At 39.9% G+C, this 22,354-nt stretch overlaps 1 protein-coding gene across 2 annotated transcripts; it reads right to left on the bottom strand.

The window, feature by feature from the left end:
* Window positions 1–3,081: 3,081 nt before the first annotated feature.
* LOC129757137 (serine/threonine-protein kinase PRP4 homolog) lies at window positions 3,082–9,459 on the bottom strand. Of its 2 annotated transcripts, XM_055754259.1 has the most exons (7): window positions 9,280–9,459; window positions 6,735–8,145; window positions 5,110–5,720; window positions 4,935–5,043; window positions 4,506–4,867; window positions 4,331–4,435; window positions 3,633–3,803 (listed from the first exon to the last, which is right to left on the bottom strand). In XM_055754259.1, exons 1-7 carry the CDS (start codon window positions 9,297–9,299, stop codon window positions 3,779–3,781), a joined length of 2,643 nt encoding a protein of 880 aa, XP_055610234.1. In that variant the 5' UTR covers window positions 9,300–9,459; the 3' UTR covers window positions 3,633–3,778. The 2 variants fall into 2 exon arrangements, with proteins under 2 accessions (XP_055610233.1, XP_055610234.1); XM_055754258.1 differs by having other exon boundaries at window positions 3,082–3,803; window positions 4,331–4,867.
* Between the last annotated feature and the right edge of the window lie 12,895 nt (window positions 9,460–22,354).

Here is a 22,354-nt window from a genome sequence, read left to right as displayed (position 1 = left end):
ATTTTCGCAGTCGGTATCCGCAAAACTGTTTGGTTTTATTCACCGGTATCCGCCGGTTCTTTTCTCCAATCCATAGCCGGTATCCGCCGAACTATGATAATTTGTATACCGGTATCCGCCGGTTTTCGATCCATAGTCGGTTTCCGCCGAGCTATGGAAATTTATATACCGGTATCCGCCGGTTTTTTCTCCAATTCATATTCGGTATCCGCCGAACTATGAAAATTTGTATACCGGTATCCGCCGGTGATCCAAGCCTAAGTCAGTATCCGCTGAACTTAGACAAAACAGTGAATTTATCAAAAAAGAATCACCTGAACTGTCTCATCACATGTAGTTTTTTTCTTTCCATCGACCGCCATTTCGAAGAAATTCACTTTTGGCGTCCTACACTCATTTTCATTTTCTTCACTCCAAGGATTAAGGGAATCAAAACTGTGAATTCCCTGTCCTGTCACGGTCGCCAAAATGTGGGGCTCGTTCCGGAGTCTACCGGAGAACCGGCACGTAGGTCCGGATTCCCTTTGCCCGATCGACGACTCTTCAACTTCTCGCAGTGCGGCAAAAGCGCACGACTGTTCTGAGGCACGACGGACGAACGAACTGACGAACTGACTGGGCCTCTGACGATTGGCGAATGGCCTTTGGAGGGAGGGAGAGGATTCAAGCGAGGGAGATATCAACCATGACAGATCTAACAATGCTGGCAAATAGTGGTGCCAGTTGCATTGGTTGATTTTATTAAACATTTACCATGATTCGTTCTCTTATATCTCACAAACTTAACTGGAATGACCCTTTTATCTTGCCTAGCAACACATGCCTCATTCGTCGCCGACCTTCTGACATCGCGAATCGACTGTTCCACGCTACTGGAGGCTATTCCGCTTACTGTACGACTCCGTGGTTTTAGAAATCAGGATCTGCAATTGTCCATTCCCATTCGAATGAACAATTACGGAGCTAACAGCGCCCTCATCGGTGCAATGAGTTCGTTCAACCGTTATTCGGAGCATTTTGACTGCGACGCTTCGAGGGATGTTTTCTGAAGTAAAGTGATAAGGGCCTTGAAAACCCATAGTTAGACTTAAATGTTTTGTTTTTAATTTAAATTTTAAGTAACCATTTGGATCCACATGTGATCCGTTGATCAGAAATAAATAACAAATAACAAACCTACGTCAAGGCAGACTTCAGACAGCTTCCTGGACAAGAGTATTATACAGCAACCGGAAGGGGACAGGTGGCAAAGTTTGCCAAGAAATATCTCGTTTAGCAAGCTACCTATACCAGTTGTTTGAAAAGCTACTTTTTTGTAGCAACTGGGACTGTCAACCAGGAAATTTACGTGAAAAAGCGTTTGCAGCCTTTCCTGAAGAAACATGTCTGTGCTGTTTTGAACTGATTTGGTATCCTGCCATATTGGAAAAAACGCGATGGAGTGGTATGCCGCTGTTAGCAGCGACAAGCAGTTTACTGCAGACTGGTGTTCTGCGGCGAAGAAAGTGAATAAAGTGACTGTACAAAAACTGATGACTGGTGTCAAACGAAAGGCTCGCCAATTTTGACTTGGCAACCAGAATCTTAACTGAGCATTTTTCCGTCTTTTATACTTACAAATGTATCTTTGATTTTTTAATAAACAAATAACTCGATTGACACGCAATTTAGTCTGTCCACTTTTCGATCCGAACACACCCTTTATTAGTGTTTGTATCATTGACGCCAATTTTCATAGAAGTGAATCAGTTAGTACTAAGAGCACCTGTATCCGTGGTCCAAACAGCCGGTTTAGACCCAAATTCCGACCCGAGCAACCGCACTGGTGATCCATTGTACCAGTTTCAACTCAACTTTTTTTAGAGCTGGTATAAGGATTGATCCAAAACTGATGAGATTTAGATCCAATTTGACGCAGTTCTAAAACGTTTGACAATTAATGGAACACGAGTGCAGTTGCCAGTTTTTTCATTGGATCGGATCTAATTTCTTTGGTTCAAATCTTGTATAAATTAGACCCAAGAATAGACCACGAATACAGATGCCCTAAGGCATACGTATAGTGTGCTGGACAGCTTACGAAACATGAGGTTAGTAGATGTCCCGTCAACCCCGCTAAAATTTCTTGAAACCTAGAAAACCTGGTTTTACATTCATGAAATCAATTGTCATGGTCAGATTAAACAGAGGTATCTTATGGTGCCATTAAAACAGGTTTTCTGACCACTTGTCTGATTGCTACAATTTACCAACACAAAGATTCACTGTTCCATTTTATGGGATGCCTTTCGCCTTTCGCTGAAGATTGTAAACTGGCGGAATTTTGTTTTCCTTGCGGTAGATGATGAATGATCAATGTTATGTTATACGGACAAAAAGGTTGAATATTCAAAGTTTCACTTACCTTACAAAACAGATGTTTGGTAGGGATATGGATTTGTCTTCTTAGGTACAACTTTCATCGTCCTTCAGTGCTGAAAGAAAACATAAGAAAAAGAAGAACAGCAGAAGATCAATCGTTCAAAACACGAGTTATTCAAGGCTCATTAACAAAACGATTGCTTAATGCTTTAGTTTTTTTTTTCAAATAAGGAAAAACAGAAAAACGAATCATGAATCAAAGTAGGAATTTGGACGGATTAAGAATGAAACGTTATGGATTTTTTTTTGTGTGGAATGGAAGGTATTAAACGAGAAAATAGTTTTGTTTCTGAAAATGTCAATTATGTCACTACCTCTTTCGGCGCCCCGAAATTAAAACATTAAGGCCCAGGCTCAACCTTAGGCGCACGCACACACGCTCTCTGTGAATGGGCCTGGTTCGGAAATTTGCTTGGCGAACAGAAATTGGTATGCGCTTCAGGCACTGATTGAGCAGTATGTGGCTTGGGGATTGGCAAATGGGTAGTAGATCGAGAGAGGCAGCTTGGGGCTGAGTAATGTTGCCGTTGGACGACACTCGTTTTTTTTGTTTTAATTCCGGTCCCGTCCACTTCGCCAGCCACCCCGTCAAATTTGTGTGTTCCACGCGCTGAAATGAAGATGGGAAAATGTAAAAAACAATCGACACTTGGTTTTGGTTTTGTTTTTATGTCTAGCGTATTATGGTTAGACAATGTTTACTGTTTATTTATTTTTCATTAGCATGACTTAATTTTCAATAAACTTTTGTTTTTTTTTTTGCCCAAACTCAAGCGGAACCATAAGTTTGAACTATTAAATCAAATTGTGATAAGCTATTCTTTTTTTCTCAACATAATGGAAATCGTTTGATTAAAACGGATTTTGCCTGCCTGGTTTTACTTGAACCACATAAAACTAATAATTCTACCGAATCACAAATTAAAAACTCATAATTCCCTATAGATTGGATATAATTGTTTGTTTGTTTTTACTACTTGTTCAGTTGTTTACCTCTCTTATTTTTGCTTCGTAAAAACAAGAGATCGTCAACGTGTACATCTACGCATATCACACACTGATATTCTTCTAAAGTACGACGCAACATCGCTTTCCGTGTGGAGGGGGGAATATTCATGGAACGTTCGCCCTTTTTCTCGGCACCCAGCAGCGGCAGGTCAAGCCTGGTGGGAGGGTGTTCATATTTTGTCCTGGATGAAGGGATGTGCTAACGCGTGGTTCAGCGATATCCGTTTGGCCGGATCGAGCGCAAAAACCTTATCCAACAGGTCCTTCAGTTGCGACACTTTCCGTACCTGATCCTCCGGTAGGTTCTGTCCAGCTATCAGCTCTTGCTGTAGATCCCGGTTCGGTTTGATCACCGATACGACGACGACTTTTTCCTAGGGGGGGATGGAAAAATCCGTTAGGCGTATACACGGGCAAATTCGATATGGTAACTTGAATGAAAAATGATGTATAAACCTATTGGATATTATATTCAGTTCGGTTGAGCGTCGAATCAACAGAAAATATGACTTCGCAATCGTCCCATTTACTTTAGTTTTGAACATATCTAAGCAAAATGGTTGATAAAGTTTGTCCAATGTGAACTTCTGTGGATATTAAATTGCAACACGGTTCATTACACCAATTTGCCACAGGTGGTGATAAAAACGGCAAACCATCGATAACACTGGTTAGTGGAATTTCGTAAGCTTCAACTTAGTTTTACTTTGTTACACTTCAATCGGATATGACCGATTGAAGTTGGTATTCGTACCTCAATCTACCCGTATTATTTTTATGAATAAAATAAAAAAAAAAAAATTACAGCACTGATAAGTGTAGTTGAGTTTTCTACCTCGCCCTTTGTCACAGTGCGTATTTTCCCCGTTAACAGTGAAACGAAATAAAGCGGAACACTTACCCGTTCCGTGAGTTTGTCGATCTCGTGCGACAGGAAGTTGCAGTTCTGGTCGAAGTGCTGATCCTTGAACTGCCCCTTGCGTATGATCTTGTTCGGTATCTTGCCCTTCAGGTCCATGAAAAATTTAAGCATTTGATTATTTGATTTACCACTAAATAAAATTTTGCCAGTATACAATTCATAGATGGTGCAACCGGCGGACCACATATCGATTCCGTAGTCGTACGAAAGACCGAGAATGATCTCCGGGGCACGATAGAACCGTGATACCAGATACGGGGTGATGTCGTTGTCGGTCACGGACGAGGCCGACCCGAAATCGCACAGTTTCAGCACCAGATTGTTATCGTTCACCAGAATGTTGTCCGGTTTGATGTCGGCATGTAGGATGCCGCACTTCTTCAGCAGCTTGAGGGCCAACAGCAGCTGCTGGGTGTAGCTGCGGACCGCTTTGATGTGCAGACCGACGTTTTTACCATATTTTTTCAGCACTTCTCGCAGATTCATCGACAACGGCTCCAGGACCATACATAAATGCTGCAAGGAAAGCAAGGAAAATGTTAGTCATTATTTTAACAAATAATTTTGATTGAGATTGAAATACCTGTTTGTGGAAAAAGTGACGATACAATCGCAAACAGTGATACCGATCCTCGGGATCGGTGTCGTTGAGTTTCTTAAGTGTTTCCAATTCCCGCAATCCTGTTTTATGCCTGTGAGTAGAGAGGAAATTGTAATAATTCAAACACTTCAGCAGAAACTCCTGTAAAAATACAAACATAATTTCGTTGTTTCGAATAATTTTAACTGCAACCATGGCACCGCCTCGTGCCTGATCCTTGGCCCTAACCACGGTACTGAAGACGCCCTGGCCGGTGTAGTTGGCCACCGTGTAACGATTATCCAGAACTTCTCCGATCCGGACCCGATAGTAACCTTCGGCATCGTCCCAGTTATCGGTCAAAGCCGGATTTTCAGCCCCTTGCTTATTCGCCACTACCGTATTCGGTGAATCAAAGTTAGAATCGATATCCTGTTCCGCAAACATATCCCATTCGGCTCGTTTGCCAGACTTTTCCGGTTCCTTTTTGCCGCTACTACCGTTTTCATCGTCCGAATCCTGCTCCTGTGGTTTGCGTTCTTGTTGATCTTCTGCCTGGACCCGGGTGATTGGAATCGGTGGCGTCAACGAGAGGTTCGTCGAATCCCGAGAGCTTTTGGAGTTAGCCTTGGACGGTTCATCGATCACGAAGAAGTCGTCCTCCTGCTTTTTGCGAGCTTTGCTAGCTGAAATACTGCGATTTTCGGTGGGTTCTTGTTTAGGTTTGGGCGGCGGTTGTTGGATCTCTATTGATGATGTGTTGCTGTCCTCGTTTGCGGCACCAAGTTTCTGAAAACAAATAAAATAAAATTTCCAAGAATTTTTTATTTGACGATGACAATTATTTGCCTTCACGTTTTTAGACTTGCTTGGTCTTATTTAAGATTACTTATATCTTAATTTACTTACAAAATACCTAGTTATGCCATGTATTATGAATTGAATTTTATTTAATGTTTTCAACGTTCAACTTAAATGTTCATTGAAAACTCTCAGAATCAAAAAGAATAATAATGATTTAGCCACTACATAAGGTCAAAAGCTTAATTCGAATAATACTTCAAGCTATTATTATTATTATTTTTATTAAAGACATTTTACCATTGATATGGCATTCGTGTCTGTTACTGTAACACTAAATATCATCTACAACTTATCCGTTTTACAACGTTGGTACACTTCTTCAAGCTATGTTCTAATAAATTTGCACCACATTTGACTTTGGTTTTTTTTTGAGGTTGAGACCTTTGATTACATGTTGAGAGTTTCTCCCTGTTACGTACAAATGGATAACTTAATTTTTTTTTAAGTTATGGAACAATCTAGATTGATTAAAGATACAATTAGTCTCAATTTATACTGTTCAACCTAACAGCTTTACTTTGAAATTTTTCCTAATCATGTGAACGGCACAATAATTGTTCCTACTTGTAAGAAGCTGACGCTGAAAGAAAAGTTTGTTCAAGAAAAAAATTACTTAAGAAAGCAGCATACAAATGTATAAGGTATGATAAGTGAATTGCCGAATATTGAGCTTTATGATGTTCTTTACTGATATAACTTTGAATTGAGTCCTTTTTGAAAGCGACAAATAAACTTTGGCGATTGAAGAGCTGTTTCGTGTTTTATTGTACAATTCCCAGTGCTTTTCGATAGAACTAGCTGAGCGTTCTTCAACAATGCTTTATCTTACCCTCTTTATCATTTAACTAACATAAAAATCCGCTAATGCGATTATTTGTTTGCCCAATCAAGTCATGAATAAATTGTAAAGAAATTTTGGAATTCCGATCACAAACATACCTTAAGTAACTCCTCCCGCTGTTTCCTTCGCTTTTCAATGATCTTCTCCTCATCCTCGTCGTCATCAATGTCAATATCGCCCATATCGCTATCGCTGCTAGATTCCTTCTGATGTCTCAACCCCTCGCTCAGTGAATCTTTGAACTTATCATCTTCGGGTTTGCGACGAGCTCGATCCCGTCCATTCCTTCCTCCCCGATCTCTATCATACCGGCTGCGATCCATGCGGTCCCGCTCTCGATCCCGCATACGATCACGGCTTCGACTGCGACCTCGGAAACGATCCCGGGAGCTAAGCCTTCTACCTCGGTCCGGGGATCGGCGAGGCGACATTACACGACGATCCCTTCGAGGAGAGTTCCCACCGCGGAAACGCTCCATCGAACGTTCCCGCTCCCTCTGTCTAGCTCTAGCGCGATCTCGGTCCCGTTCCAGCTCCCGCTCACGCGCCCTTTCACGATCTCGTTCCCGGGCACGCTCCCTTTCATAGCGCTCTTCGGCCCTGCGACGATCTTCTTGCTCACGTTGCCTTTGCCAGTCTTCCCGAGCCCGATCACGTTCCTGCTGTTTGGCACGCAATTTCGCATCGACTTCGGCTCGGTTGGGTCGTTTTTCCACATCCGATGTTCTGTGTTTTCGCTCTTCCGGCCCTTTGGACCTACTCCTCTGTCTAGCTTTTTTCAGCAAACGGTTTACATCTTCGGCACTGGAATCGCCTGCTATTTCAATGACTTCTCCTTCGGACTTTTTCTTCTTACGCTTAGCGCTCGTCGGTTGCTTCGAGGACTTTCCCTCAGTACCATCCGTGAGCGTTACAGCCTCCTCCTCTTCTTCGTCGGACGCAAATTCCCCCAACCGTGCTTGCAACAAGGCCTTCTGTCTCATCAAATCCTCCAAATTAAGTTCATCTTCAATGACGGCCACATCCGGACTAGGGGCATCTTCAACGACAGTGCCATCGCTATCACTTTCAACCGAAACAACTTCCGGTTTCTGCGTCTTGTTCTTGTCAATCGTCTGAGTCAAAATAGCAACCAGTTTCTCCGGATCAGTTGATATTTCCGGTTGCGTTTTCGCCTTCTCCAACGAAGCTTTCAGATTACCGTTATCCTTCGCTTTACTTTCCTCATCCTTAGGCTTCACCCTAATGGCATGCTCCAACTTCCGGATGTCGATCTTCGACCCGTTCTTGAGATTCTCCTCTTCCTCCTCGGAATCGCTAACTTCGCCGTCTTCCTCCCGGTGCTTGCGTTTCTGCTTTTTGTGCTTCTTCGACTTGGATCGGTCCCCTTTCTCCGAGCGACTCGCCTTCTTGTGCTTCTTGTGTTTTTTGTGCTTTTTGGCCTTCTTCAGGTCCCCCTTATCTGGAGACTTTTCCACCTCCGTCGAGTCACTATCATCGGTAGCGATCCTAAGGGATTAAGAGAAGTATAAAAATAGTAAAATCCAGACTTGGAGGAGTACAGAAAAAAACAAAACATAGTTTCTGTTTCAAGAAACCACTTCCATCACTTGAACAAACATTGTACAAGTAGGTTAAACAACTTCGTAGATACATATTTTGCTAGTGATTTTTTTAAAATTATGTTTCAAGCGCCGCAAATTAATTTATCAATATTGTTTAACCGGGATGCGGTCTTGTGGAAGTGTGATTGTTCGAAAGAAGCTTTAGTTGTTTGTATAACGGCGTGTTCGTAAATTGATTTTTTCTATCGAAGTGATTTTTTCTATCGATGTTGGCGTTCGTAAATTAAACAAACTGTATGCAAAAGCATTGGAAGGTGATTTGACATCTACCAAACAAATCGATGCATCACCCAAACAAATCAGTTTACGAACACGCCGTAAGTAATTCAAATGGACTCTCATATCGAAGGCGCAAGAATGCTACTGCAGCTGATATTTTCTATTTTAGCGCCCAAGTATAACTTTTTGCTGTATGACTTGTACAAGATTTTCGAAAAAGATTAATTCAACAGATTAATTCAAATTGACTATTACAAGGAATAAGAAGTGCATGAGGCATTTATTCTACAATGAATGGAAAAGTTTGTTTTTTTTGGGTGGAATACCTATCTAGCTAGCTTTAGATTCACGATTCAAAACGTTTGAAACGAGTAAGAACGAGTAAGTAAGAAGTAAGAGTTTTTCAAAGCTAGTATTCATTTCGAGTTTCTTTCTTCAGGCATGGGATCTACAGTATTTGAAAAAGAAAGGAAAATTTACAAAAATATGTAACTAACTGTTATGTTTCAGCTATAAAGATAACAAGGAAATCAAAATTTCGGAACAATTATGAAAAAAAATCAAGCGTTAAAAGAGACACCAAAAATTAAGAAAAATGAAGTATATTTTAAATTTCAATATTGCCTGAAAGATTTAAGCTCGTAAAAAAATCAAACGAATAAATTTCAATAAAAAAAAACCCCAATTAATGAAAGACAATCTGCCGAGTGTACCCACTGTGTGCGTAGGGGAAAGAAACGCTTGAAAACGTAATCGTCAGTCGAAAAACCAAAAATGAAAATCCATTTTTTCTACTTACACAATTTCGCGAGAAGCCATTCTAAATGCCACAAATGTTGTCCTTCGGTTCCGGAACAATTTAAAGCACAATTCAAACCAATCAAACTACTTTTAGTGATAGAATTTTTAATTTTTCCAACAGCACTTCGCCAGCTGCAAGCACGCAGAAATGGTTTTGCTGATGACGATGAAAACTTCAGCTTTTTCTTTTTTTTACCTGCACGCTAGAAACTATTAAACCATATATGTTTCAAAAATAACCATTTTTGACCTTTTCCCGGGAAATGTCATTTTATGAGTTCTCCATGAGAACCCATAAAATGACTTTTCGGGGAGAAGTAGAAATATGGTTATTTTTTAACCGTAAGAAAGATTACCGTAGAAATTGAAAAATGGTTATTTTTCAACCGTAAGAGCTGTTTTGTGCGATTTGTGAAATTGATTTCAATTGTCGAAGGAATTTAGATGAACAAGAGTCATCAGGATAACTATTTTATTTCTTATAAACTATGATAATGTGGTACTCCTCCGTATATTCACTTTCCATCTTTCCTTTTTTCTTTTCCACCTACAAATTTATTTTTTTTCCACCAAACTTCACCGTCGTTTTTTCCACAACCGTTATCCTCAAATTTGCTCAATTGAATGCATTTGAACTTGTAGCAAAATAAGTTTGTAAACGGTTACGAATTTAGCCGACCCATTTGATAGCCTTTTAATTTAAGCAAAAGTAAAGTTCCCCCACGAGCGCTACCGGGATGGGATGGATGGATGGCCTCTTGCGGAATGGCCAATACAATAATCACTATAATACCCCTTTTTCATGGTTATTTTCGTCAAAACGATGAAATGTATGGTTGAAAAATATGAATTTCAATGTGCATTCACGGTATCGTGGACGATAATAAGCATTGTGTAGACCATAAAATTTATGGTTTGTGAATATGGAATTCATAGTTTTTTCATCGTACATTTCTATTCGGGTAGTCTGCTATCCTTAACGGGGTGAGGGTGGAGGAGGCGGGTCTGGCGAATAACCTTTGACTCGCTGGTGATGTTTTCCATACATTCCGGCCCGTTCCAGCTGCTTCCGGATGGTGTGAAACACAATTCCTTTTGTACTTCCATTAGCTGTGGCTGATAACGATGGACCGGTGAGTGAGTCCTCGCCCTATTGAATGTTGTTGGTGTATCTGTCGTGCCTAAACCGGCGTCATCCAATCGGTACCCTGAAATTTTTTTTGTTTATGATGTTGGGATCGACAAATAATTGGAAGATATCACTTACCTTTCTCCATCTCCTACAAATCCGAAGTTTCCACGATTTCCAGAACCGATTTTTCTGTAAACTGGATACTGTTCCGCGGAAGAAAACAATTTGCTTAATGGGCGTCCGGCTGTAATTGCCGCTTTCAAAATGGCGATATCAAATTATTCAACCATTTTCTGGTTTATACTCGAAAACTAGCAAAATGGTTCAAATTCTTTCTAGAAAAATTGTTGAAAAATAACCATATTGACGGTTTTGGAGTAAGTATCATAAAATGGTTATTTAAGAATCATAAATGGTTATAACAAAATGAGCGTGCGTTTCGTTTTGACCATGATGGCTCTAGATCTAGAGTCATCATGGTTTTGACATCGGAAGAGCTGCCAGCGTACACGAATGGATGGAGGTAGTCGAATGATGATTAATTTTATGCAGTTTGTGGGAAAATGAGTAATGAGGGGCAAAATAAGGCCGGAACAAATTTCAAATCCTTCTTTTGTCACTCGGAGTTGGAACATCGCGAGGGGGGGGGGGGGGGGACAATAAAAAATAATGCGAAAAACAAATAAATTGGAATGAATTGCACGGAAGCTTGTATGCAACAAAATTACATTTTATATCGTTGCACAAAACCTATAAATCAATTATTTTTTTATCGAATAATTCAATCAAATCAAGAAAACAAAAGGTGAAATAACTCCCATCTTCTGAAATTTGTTTTTTGGTTTTGTAATCCTTCAGATATTGGAATTTTTAATCGAAATTTACATAAATTACTTCAAACTTTATTTATTTCCCCCTTCGGGATTTTTGGAAATTTCGAAGCGGGGGGGGGGGGGGGGAGGCGGGGGGGGGGGTGACAAAAGAAGAAATTGATATTTGTTCCAGCCTAATTTATATGCTGTACGACAATAACGACAAAGTGACAAAAATTACGAAAATGACAAAAAAGAGGCCGCGTTCACATACCACGTGGACAGCTTAAGGGAAAGGAGGGGTTTTGGAAATGTTCGCGCTCGTCCACGGAGAGCGGGGGGGGGTTGGTTAGGGGTTTTTGGTCATGGTCACGTGGACATATTTAGCTTATGAATATTCTCGAAAATTTTATACAAACTTTAATTTGATATAAAGTGATATCACTATATAATATGTTCTGAACGACAGTAAGCTCTAGCCGTTGCTATCTTTAACAAACTGCGCAGATTGCACCTATTTAGACCACCGTGCAAATAATTTGCGCGCAGTAAAATCTGCTACATACCCGAATAGCAAAGACCATCCAAGAAACCAAAATTCCCTTTAAAAGGTTCCATAGAAGCCTTATCAGCTCTCGGTTCTGTCTGAATGCTAATCAGCTAAAATTTAAGTTTTTAAAGCTACTTTGAAGTTCGTTTAGGAGGCTGAAGAGAATGCTATTCAATCTCTAAGAGAATGTCAAAAAACTTCTACGAGCCGAAAAAAAAATCCGTTCGACAGATTTCTCTGACAATCAGATGACAGATGGCTAGATTTTGCCGGTCTATCATAGTATATCTCAATGATTTCAATTTTAATCACATAGTTTTTAATAACAAAAGCTACTTACGCTTAGAGAATTGAGCCGCTGCTCTCTATGTTGCAATGAAACTCACCAGCCTCTCGACCAACCCAGCAATAGATCATTGCCACCGTAAAAATTAATATTTAAACAAATTTTATTTGAACTCGCGAATGTGCGATGATCGAATGGGTCGGTCGAGAGTTTATACATTTTATTTTTCAAGGGCTTTCAGTTCACCAAATAAATATATAACTACAAATATTTCATCACCAAAAGTTTATTCAAATGAATCGCTCTTTAAACATTATATCACAAAAAAAAAACACTTTCACCTACGCCAGCGTACGATAGTTCTCCAGCAGAAATCCGATGTTTTCCGAAATGAGAGGAATTCATGGCTGATGGTAAATTTGGTTTCCCTCTAGAGAAAGGGTTTTTCTTGAGCTGCGCCAGAATGTATTTCCAAATCGCCGGCAGCAAGCGATGGTAGTTGTAGAGATAAAGATCAGTATGTTCAATAAATCAGTATTTAACTATAATAATTAGTTTTAAAAATAATGTTCAGAAAACATTTCTAAGAAACAAATTCAAATTAAAAGTTATCGAATGGTATGATTTGTTTTCCCGTTTGCTTCTTGCCCCTCACTACCCATGATTCGCTGAGTTCCCTGTCAGAATTCCCCTACGCTGTTTCCCCTTTTTGATTGATTCTGATTGGTCGAAGCATGAAAGCCGTATGAAGTATGAAAGCTATAAAAGAAACCAACAATCCTCGCGCGAGCTCATTCAGTTGTCTAAAGCCGAGAAGAACGGAGCAAAAGAATCCAAGCAGCAGCAACCGAGACGAATGGAGCAAAAGGCATCCAAACACCAGCAGCCGAGAAGAATGGAGCAAAAAGCATCCAAACAGCAGCAGCAGCATTCCGCAGCAGGGCCGAGTGCGGAACGGCAGCAGCGAGCCGAGTTGGGAGAAGCCATTACCCGCTTCATGCGGCGTTTGCCGGAGGCGGGCAAATTTGTGAAACCGCGTCCACCGGCAATTCACGACAATGGCGCAGCCAGTAGTGGAACCAAAACGCCGGAAAAATTAAAAAAGTAAGTATGTTAAACAAAATCATTGAACCCCGATAGGAAAAGCGGTGGTTTCAATAAGAATAGACCCCGATTGAAAAGGCGGTGGTTATTTGAGAAATAGACCCCGATTGGAAAGGCGGTGGTTACAAACGAAATGGACCCCGATTGGAAAGGCGGAGGTCAGGAGTTAGAAATAATTCCTACTGAAAGAGTAATAGTTTCGTTGAGAAAGTTGAACTTTTTGAACTGAATTGAAACTAAGACGAAATATTTTTTTATTGTTTGACAGGATCTCAAAACGGGTTACAAAAGAGCAACTCAACGAAGAGTTGTCCAAACTTAGAGAGGAACTCGAAAGGACCCGCAAGGAGAAAGAAGAACTAAGCCAGATGGTAGTCTCCATGGATAATGTAGGATTCAGCCAGGCGAGATCGAGTACGGTACGGGAGGAACCAGCCAGCTCAAACGAGTCACTGCTGATGACAGTGAACAACATGTCACTCAGCAGTGTCAACGGCCTGGCTGCCTACCGTCTGATGGGGAGATTGAAATAAATTCTCGGGCTTTTCAACATTGGAAGCAAGTTTTTGAAGCTTCAATGAGCTTGATCCAGGTTGAAGACGAGCTAACCCGAATTAACATTTTCCGCATCAAAGCTGGCCCTTCGCTACTCGACCTGCTTGACGGCACTACCACGAAGCCAGGTATGCCCGATGAAAAGCAGTTCCCGTACGCAAATGCAATCGCGCGACTCGATGCTCACTTCGGGTCAAGGGCATACATACTATCGCAACGAAGTAAGTTGGCTAATATGGTGCAAAGAAGCGGTGAGTCAAACATGGAGTACGTGAAACGGGTGGCAGCAGCATCGAAGCTGTGTAACTACAGGCAAGAAGAGGAATTCGAAGCCATCTCTCGAACAGTGACCCGAGGATCGGTAGATAGCCACGTGCGGACGCTTGCCTATCGAGTTTTGATAGACGGAGGCTCCTTGAACGAGTTGATGGATCGTGTGCGCATCCGAGAAGTAGAGATGGAGAACGAAAACGACTACCACAGACTACATCAACAGCAAGTCGCTACTGTAGCAGCCGTTTCACGCTATCCGAACGCTCAAGTTGGGTCAAGAGCATGCAACAACAGTCGTGGAAGAGGATCTTTCCGACGTGGACAAACGAGAAGGCAACAGGATGTCCAATCATGTTGGAGGTGCTTGAGCGCATATCACTCTGCCGACAAATGCTTCCATGCCGACAAGGTATGTCGCAATTGTAATATTCGAGGACACCTTGTGCGCGCGTGTCCAACTCCGGTGAAGCAAGAATCTACCAGACGTCGTTGGACTGGAGAAGAAATGGAACCGCCAACTAAGATCGCAAAAGTTCAGGAGGTGGATCAAAAATCGGAACCTGTGGAGGTAAATGAAATTGACCTTTAAGACCTTGTGTGGAAATTCGGTTTTATTTTTCTTTAACAAGAATAAAATCAATTTTGTTTGACTGTTGAGTTCATAAATAAAATAGAAATTTGCAATAAAAGAAAATTAAGTGTTGTATTATTTTGATGCGATCATTACAGGTAGCGCAAAATGCACCAAGAAAGCAAGGAAATATGATTGTTGACAAAGTGGGATCTTATGTACCAGATGATAGAGCAGCATATATCGTTGCTTATGTTGCTGGTGTCAAAGTGAACTTTTTTATTGACTCAGGGGCACAAGTCAATACAATCACGTCAGAATGTTTTAACGCAATCCTCCAAGATGAAACTGCTAAAAACAAAGTGCACGAACTTATTTACGGGTCGGATAAAGTGCTCCGAGGGTACGCATCACAAGGAAATATTGACGTGGTGGCCACTTTCTCAGCAGAGCTTTTTGTATCCAAAGAAAGACCGGTAATGATAGAGAAGTTTTATGTAGTGTCCGAGTCACGGGCATTATTAGGTTACAATACCGCTGTTCGATACAGTTTACTGACAGTAGGTCTGGATGTGCCTGTTAAAGAAAACAACGATCCCGATTGGCGATGTGAATTTAACATCAATGAAGTACATGCAAGCCCACTTAATGAGTTTCCAAAATTCAATATACCGGCAGTGAAGTTGAGTTACAACAAATCCATGCCCCCGTCCAGGAATGTTTATACGCATATCCCGGCAGCCTTTAAGGCGTTGACTAACCAAAAACTGCATGAACTGCGGCAAACTGGCATAATTGAAAAGGTTACAAAAGATATGGACAGAAGTTTTTGCTCTTCCTTGCTGGTAATACCGAAAGGTAAATCTGACATCCGCCTCGTAATCGACCTACGTGGTCCAAACAAGTGTATCTTTAGAACACCTTTCAAGATGCCAACGTTTGAGTCGATATTGTTGCAGCTACACGGAGCAACATATTTTTCTACGTTGGACTTAAAGAACGCGTTCTTTCATATTGAACTGGAAGAAGGTTCAAGGCACCTCACGAATTTTTTCGCTGGTGAAGCGCTCTACAGATGTTGTCGACTACCATTTGGGCTCACGAACGCATCGGATATCTTCCAAGGAGCGATGCAAACCATAATTTTGTCGGATTGTGAAGGTACCGTCAACTACTTGGACGATATCATGGTATATGGACGAACGAAGAAAGAACACGACCAAAACCTCCAAAAGGTAATGAAGAAGCTTGAAAACCATAATGTGAGAATCAACCATGCAAAATGTTTCTTTGGTAAGGAAGAAGTGAAATTTCTTGGCTTCAAAGTGTCAAAAGACGGCTGGCAAATCGAAAACGAAAAAATAAGAGCAATACAGGAAGCTCGCAGACCTATTTCTACAGCAGAGGTAAAAAGTTTCTTAGGGCTTATTACGTTCATTGACCGATTTATCCCACAAAGAGCGGACAAGACACGTCATTTGCGAGAACTATCCAATGCAAAGAAATTCTACTGGAGCTATGTGCACGAAGTAGAGTTTGATTACCTGAAGACTGAGGCCTGGAAACATATCAAAACTTTAGGGTTTTTCAACCGTGATGATGAAACCGAACTTTTCGTTGATGCCTCACCTTACGGGTTGGGAGCTGTTTTAATCCAGTATGATGCTGACTCCAAGCCACGAATAATTTCATGTGCATCGAAAGCGTTGTCAGCGGCTGAAAAAAAGTATCCGCACACACAGAAGGAAGCCTTAGCCATGGTTTCGGGCGTTGAGCGGTTTTCTATTTATTTACTGAATATCAGCTTCACTATACGCACAGATGCGGAATCCAATGAGTTTATTTTTGGAGGCCTGCACAGGATCGGTAAGAGAGCGGTATCACGCGCCGAGGCATGGGCGCTTAGATTACAGCCTTACGATTTTAAGGTTGTTCGTGTCCCTGGAGAAATGAATATGGCCGATGCTCTGTCTCGACTTGTATCAGAAACACAATCCGCTGAACCATTTGATGAATCAAATGAAAAACATCTTTTGTACTTTCTGGATACGGGTACATTGGAGATTACATGGGAGGAAATTGAAGTCGAGGCAGAAAAAGACTGTGAACAAATTATGGTTCGAGAAGCGATCAAAAGTAATCGCTGGAGTAAAGCTCTAAAGCGGTTCGAATCAGAAGCTGAGAACTTGAGAGTACTAGGAGCTCTTATATTCATGAATGACCGAGTTATTTTGCCCCAAGATCTTCGCGAAAGAGTTCTAAGCTCAGCTCATCAAGGACACATGGGCGCATCTTCAATGAAGAGAATTTTAAGAAACTATTTCTGGTGGCCCGGCATGGCAAAACAAGTGGAAACTTTTGTTAAAAGCTGTGAGACATGTTTCCGAATGTCTAAGAAAAATCCACCCACACCCTTAACCAGCCGAAAATTACCTGAGGGACCGTGGGAAATTCTCCAGATAGATTTTTTCTCGTTCAAAGATTGCGGTACGGGAGAATTTTTAGTTGTGGTAGATACTTACTCACGATACTTGCATGTAGTAGAGATCAAAAACACAGATGCGAACAGCACTAACGCAGCATTAAGTAGAATCTTCGAAGTATGGGGTTATCCCATCGCCATTCACAGCGACAACGGACCACCTTTTCAAGGGGAAAAGTTTGTTAAGACCTGGGAAGACAGAGGTGTCAAAATCAGGAAAGCAATCCCTCTAAGCGCTCAGTCAAACGGAGCGGTTGAGCGTCAAAACAAAGGACTCAAAGATGCCCTAACAGCTGCCAAAATGGACAACGTCAATTGGAAACTTGCTCTTGAGCAGTATTTGTATATGCACAACAAGGTAAGATACTAATTAAGTTATAACGTTCCAACTTGTTTAATGAGCATTTGATACGATTAGGTACGACCACTGTCAAGACTCGGTGTCACGCCTTTCGAACTTCTTGTGGGATGGAGGTTTCGTGGGACGTTTCCGTTTTTGTGGGAATCACTTTCGGCAGATCAAGTTGACCGCACAGACATTCGAGAAAAGGACGCTACGTCCAAGCTCGACAGTAAGCAGTACGCAGATTTAACCAGAGGGGCAAAAGAGTCGGAAATAAAGGTTGGAGATAAGGTTGTTCTGGCAAAACATCAGAGGCAAAAAGGAGACCCAACGTTTGCGGAAGATCGCTACACAGTTTTGACAAGAGAAGGTGCAAAAGTCGTGATAATAAGTAACAGAGGTGTACAATACTCAAGAAATGTACAAGATATCAAGAAGGTTCCCATTACGGTGGCAGAGAGTCAGACAAATGTTGACTATGGCGCAAACAGCGACGATACATTTTCATCAACTGTTCAACTACCAGATCATTCTTCAGATGTTGAAGAAGGAACTGAAGAAGAATCGAGACGACCAAATCGAGTAAGGAGGATGCCTTCTCGTTTTAACGAAATGATTCTATTTACCGTATTTGACTAAAGAGTAGAGACGTGGAGTATTGTAGAGATAAAGATCAGTATGTTCAATAAATCAGTATTTAACTATAATAATTAGTTTTAAAAATAATGTTCAGAAAACATTTCTAAGAAACAAATTCAAATTAAAAGTTATCGAATGGTATGATTTGTTTTCCCGTTTGCTTCTTGCCCCTCACTACCCATGATTCGCTGAGTTCCCTGTCAGAATTCCCCTACGCTGTTTCCCCTTTTTGATTGATTCTGATTGGTCGAAGCATGAAAGCCGTATGAAGTATGAAAGCTATAAAAGAAACCAACAATCCTCGCGCGAGCTCATTCAGTTGTCTAAAGCCGAGAAGAACGGAGCAAAAGAATCCAAGCAGCAGCAACCGAGACGAATGGAGCAAAAGGCATCCAAACACCAGCAGCCGAGAAGAATGGAGCAAAAAGCATCCAAACAGCAGCAGCAGCATTCCGCAGCAGGGCCGAGTGCGGAACGGCAGCAGCGAGCCGAGTTGGGAGAAGCCATTACCCGCTTCATGCGGCGTTTGCCGGAGGCGGGCAAATTTGTGAAACCGCGTCCACCGGCAATTCACGACAGTAGTCTCCTCAATCCCTGCGGTGGATGATGAAAAGGCTCTGAAAATAGAAAAACTCTTTTAAAGATCCGAAAAATTGTTTTACATATTTGTTTCAACCTTAGACAATTTTATTTTATTTCGTCTCTAAATGAAAATATTTGCTCACTCGTGTGACTCGAAAAAATGTTGATGGCGTTCAGTTCGGTCTGGTCGAATCCCGACCATATGAACATCAGTGGCCACGTTGCTTACTAAGGAGACATTCCATGTCACAATTCCTTGACCCCCAATAACTTAGCTCGAGATTTCTTGAGCGATGGCGTACATCCGGTCTCCATAAAACAAATCATCTCAGGTGCTGCACTATCCTTTCATCTATCGACTACACGGACTTGGCCGGCGTCGTTATTGATTCGTTCAAAGTAGGAAGTTTTCGAAATTGAACAGTGAGATTGTGTTGTTTGTTCCCAGGAACCTTTCGTTTGGTTCATTGTGCAATGTTAATTAGGGTAAGTGAGCCCTATTTTGGCATGGTCCTTTTCTTGGCATGCCAACATGTCTTTTCATGTTTTTCAGATCCAAATTGAGCTTTAAAAATTTTGAATATATTTTCATTGCGAAGAGAATAATTTGTTTCAAATCTGCGCATACCGAGTTTTTTAATTGTTTGTACTTTAATAAGGAAGTTAATTTTTTTCGATCTGCATCCGAGGAAATTATGTTGGAAATCACCGTATGAAAATCAGATGATCTCACCTTTCTAGTGCAACTGTTAAACTCACATGCGATTTCAAGCGCAGCCATTCATTTGAAAAATTTGCAATAAATACTCATGCTTACAGTTAAACTCGGCAAAAAATCAAAAAATACTGGAAAGACTAAAAAGTGAATACTTATTTAGGTTTTGAATAAAAATTTAAAACTAATTTTGTTCCTTTTCTTGGCATGCAACTTCAATCGAAATACACCACCAGTGTTGGAAGCTGGAAAAAATACATGTTCATTAAAGAGGTATTTTTGGGCTAATGTTTTCCCTAAAACTTCATTTAAAACTACGCACGAATGTTTTCATACTAATTGGGTTGTATGATAAGACCGTTGCTATCAACTTAAGCTTCGAAATAAGTTGGAGAACATAAGTGATTCGACTAACTTAAAGCGCAGACACCAGATACCCAGACTGATCAGTGGCGCTTGAATCCATACAACTACAAGTCGCCCAGAATCATACGCCATCTGTCGGGGCATCGTGAAACTACTGTGCGTCATCAAGAAAAAAACTACACTTGATAATTAACAAGCCAAATGAAAACCGTCTTGATTGAATCACCTATTAGGATTTGAAATTCTATCTCAAATATTTTCATTATCGTTTTTGTCTTCAATGTTAATTGTTTACTTTAATTTACTGCATCATAATAAGAGATTAATGTTATACAAACAATGACTGTTGATCGATTGAGATGAAAAAAAAAATACAAACGCAACGTTATAGCGGTCCTTAGTTCAGAGCCAAATAATTTTGAGATTCAGTTTTGATTTCAAAATTAATTTATCCGGCTGAGTAACAGTATGAAAATTATAATGTCAGTTATAAAATAATTCATTGAGTTCGGAATTGTTCGTCCTAATCTGAAAGGTTGACTGCGACCAAAAAGACAAACTATTTATAACTCCTTGAAAAACTTGATTTTTAATTTATCTTAAATGTTTCTTGGCTCGTACCTAGATAGGTTTGAGGAGTGGAATAAGTTATTGAAATATTTTGAATAATATTTAAATGTGATGAATATATTGATAAGATCTTTAATCCTATTTGCCGCTGGAAGTGTTCGTGATATAATGCTGGTAGTTTCACTAAAACTTCTAAATTTTCGAAAAATAACCTCAGAAGTCGACCGGGTATTTTTCCTTGCTCAAATGTGCGTGAAAAATGTCAAAAAACAACTGTAATGACCATCTCGCGTGAGCTAGCTTTCATTACGGTTTATGAAACATCTTGAAAATTCACAGAAAATTGCTTCAAAAGATATCAACACAACTTTAAAATTTGTATTTCACATATAGAATATGTTGTCCAGGCTACAAATATTCTAAATGGAAAGAAGTTGCTACTAGTTTAAGTCAATTTGTCAAACTGTTTGTTTACATTTTGTTTCATACGACGTAATGAAAGCTCACGCGAGATTTTGGCATACTTCTGGACTGGACTGGAAAATTAACCTTAAAAGCGATCATGTTTTTAGAAAAAGTCTAAAAACATGATCGCTTTTAAGGTTAATTTTCCCCAATCCCCATCTTAATTCGTACACGAGAGGAAGTGCGTGTGAGAAATGTCAACTTAAAAATCTTTTATTCGAAAATTTTTTTTTGAAAAACTATACACTGAATTTGGAATATTTCAAAATGTATGTTTCAAATCCATTTCTCTTTGCTTCCGAAATTTGTTCACCTTTGACATTCAACCAAATTCTTTGATTCAAAGTTTTGTTAAAACCATATTTCGAAAGTAATTAGTTTACTAAATGAATCCATTCTTCAAAAAACTATAATTTTGAATAAGGGTCATTTTAATGTTCCTTAACCGATGCTCAGTAAATAAGAAATAATTTCGCTTAAACTAAACTAATATATCGATATCAATGCTTTTCCACACCACCAAAACAAATTTTGAATCGTAAAAGAACAGTACTATCTTGATGCAAACGAAAGTTATTTTTATTTTCTTGTCGTTTTATGGAATGTCAAATATCGTATGTCTGTGTGAGTGAATTCATTTTATGTTTTGATTTTGATATGACGAATTCACGTTTGTTTTATTTTACCCATGGATAAAATCAATTACACGTGCGATATTCAAAAAATGGTTCGAAATTTAACCAAAAAATAATAATGAAAAAATAACTTAACAACAGAACAGGAAAAGCTAAGCTATACTTACTAAACAGACTCGGATAATTGAGATTGTTTGCCAAGAATCATCATTATGTCAACCATAGCATTTTGTTAGAAATTGTACTAAGTTTGCAGAAAAATGCATCATCCCGAAGCCAAAAATATTTTTTCCACAACTGCCTCCTCTAGTGGGCGGTTAAAGAGCTAGTTTGTTATCCAAGTTTAGTTAGAAATTTTGAAAAGAAGACATTTCTCGAATGTTACTAAATTTTTCAAAGAAAAGGAAGTTTTAAGATTAATTGGAGAAAAAAATAAATAAAAATGGTGACTTAATGGTATATTTAGTTGTTGCGATTTTCATTAAGCTTCTTCTGTTAACAAAACATTGCTTTACAAATTTTGTAAATATCACCTCTACTTTTGTTTTATTTAGTTTTTGTAAACCTCTATAAATGCGGCAATTCGGCTAGGTTTTGAGAAACTCTAAATAAAACAGATTGTTCAACAAAATTTTGTAAGAATCTCGTCCATTCAACTGATTTATCAGTTCTTAACAGTAATATAATTTAAAGCCACATTTAAAATCTGTAGTTTTGCAATATACAATCAGTGGAATGTTTTTACGATGTCAATTGTTGTTTTCTCAACAAGTCCTAGATCGTTTTATAACTATTTACAAATAATTGGGTTAATCCCAATATTTTTCTACTCGGGAAACTTGAACTTACCCTTGACGGAGGTTTCGGGGTTCACGAAATCTTGCAATTGAAAGTGATCTTCACAAATGGAGCCAAAGATGTCATAAAATGGTTATTTTTCAACCACAACGCAATAAGGAAGTGGTGCAGAAAATCTCAAGTTTTCATTCAATT

Source organism: Uranotaenia lowii, chromosome 3 (genome assembly GCF_029784155.1).
Source record: "Uranotaenia lowii strain MFRU-FL chromosome 3, ASM2978415v1, whole genome shotgun sequence".
NCBI lineage: Eukaryota > Metazoa > Arthropoda > Insecta > Diptera > Culicidae > Uranotaenia > Uranotaenia lowii.
The sequence above is the reverse complement of the archived record's forward strand: the minus strand, read 5'-3'. Positions and strand labels throughout refer to the sequence as shown.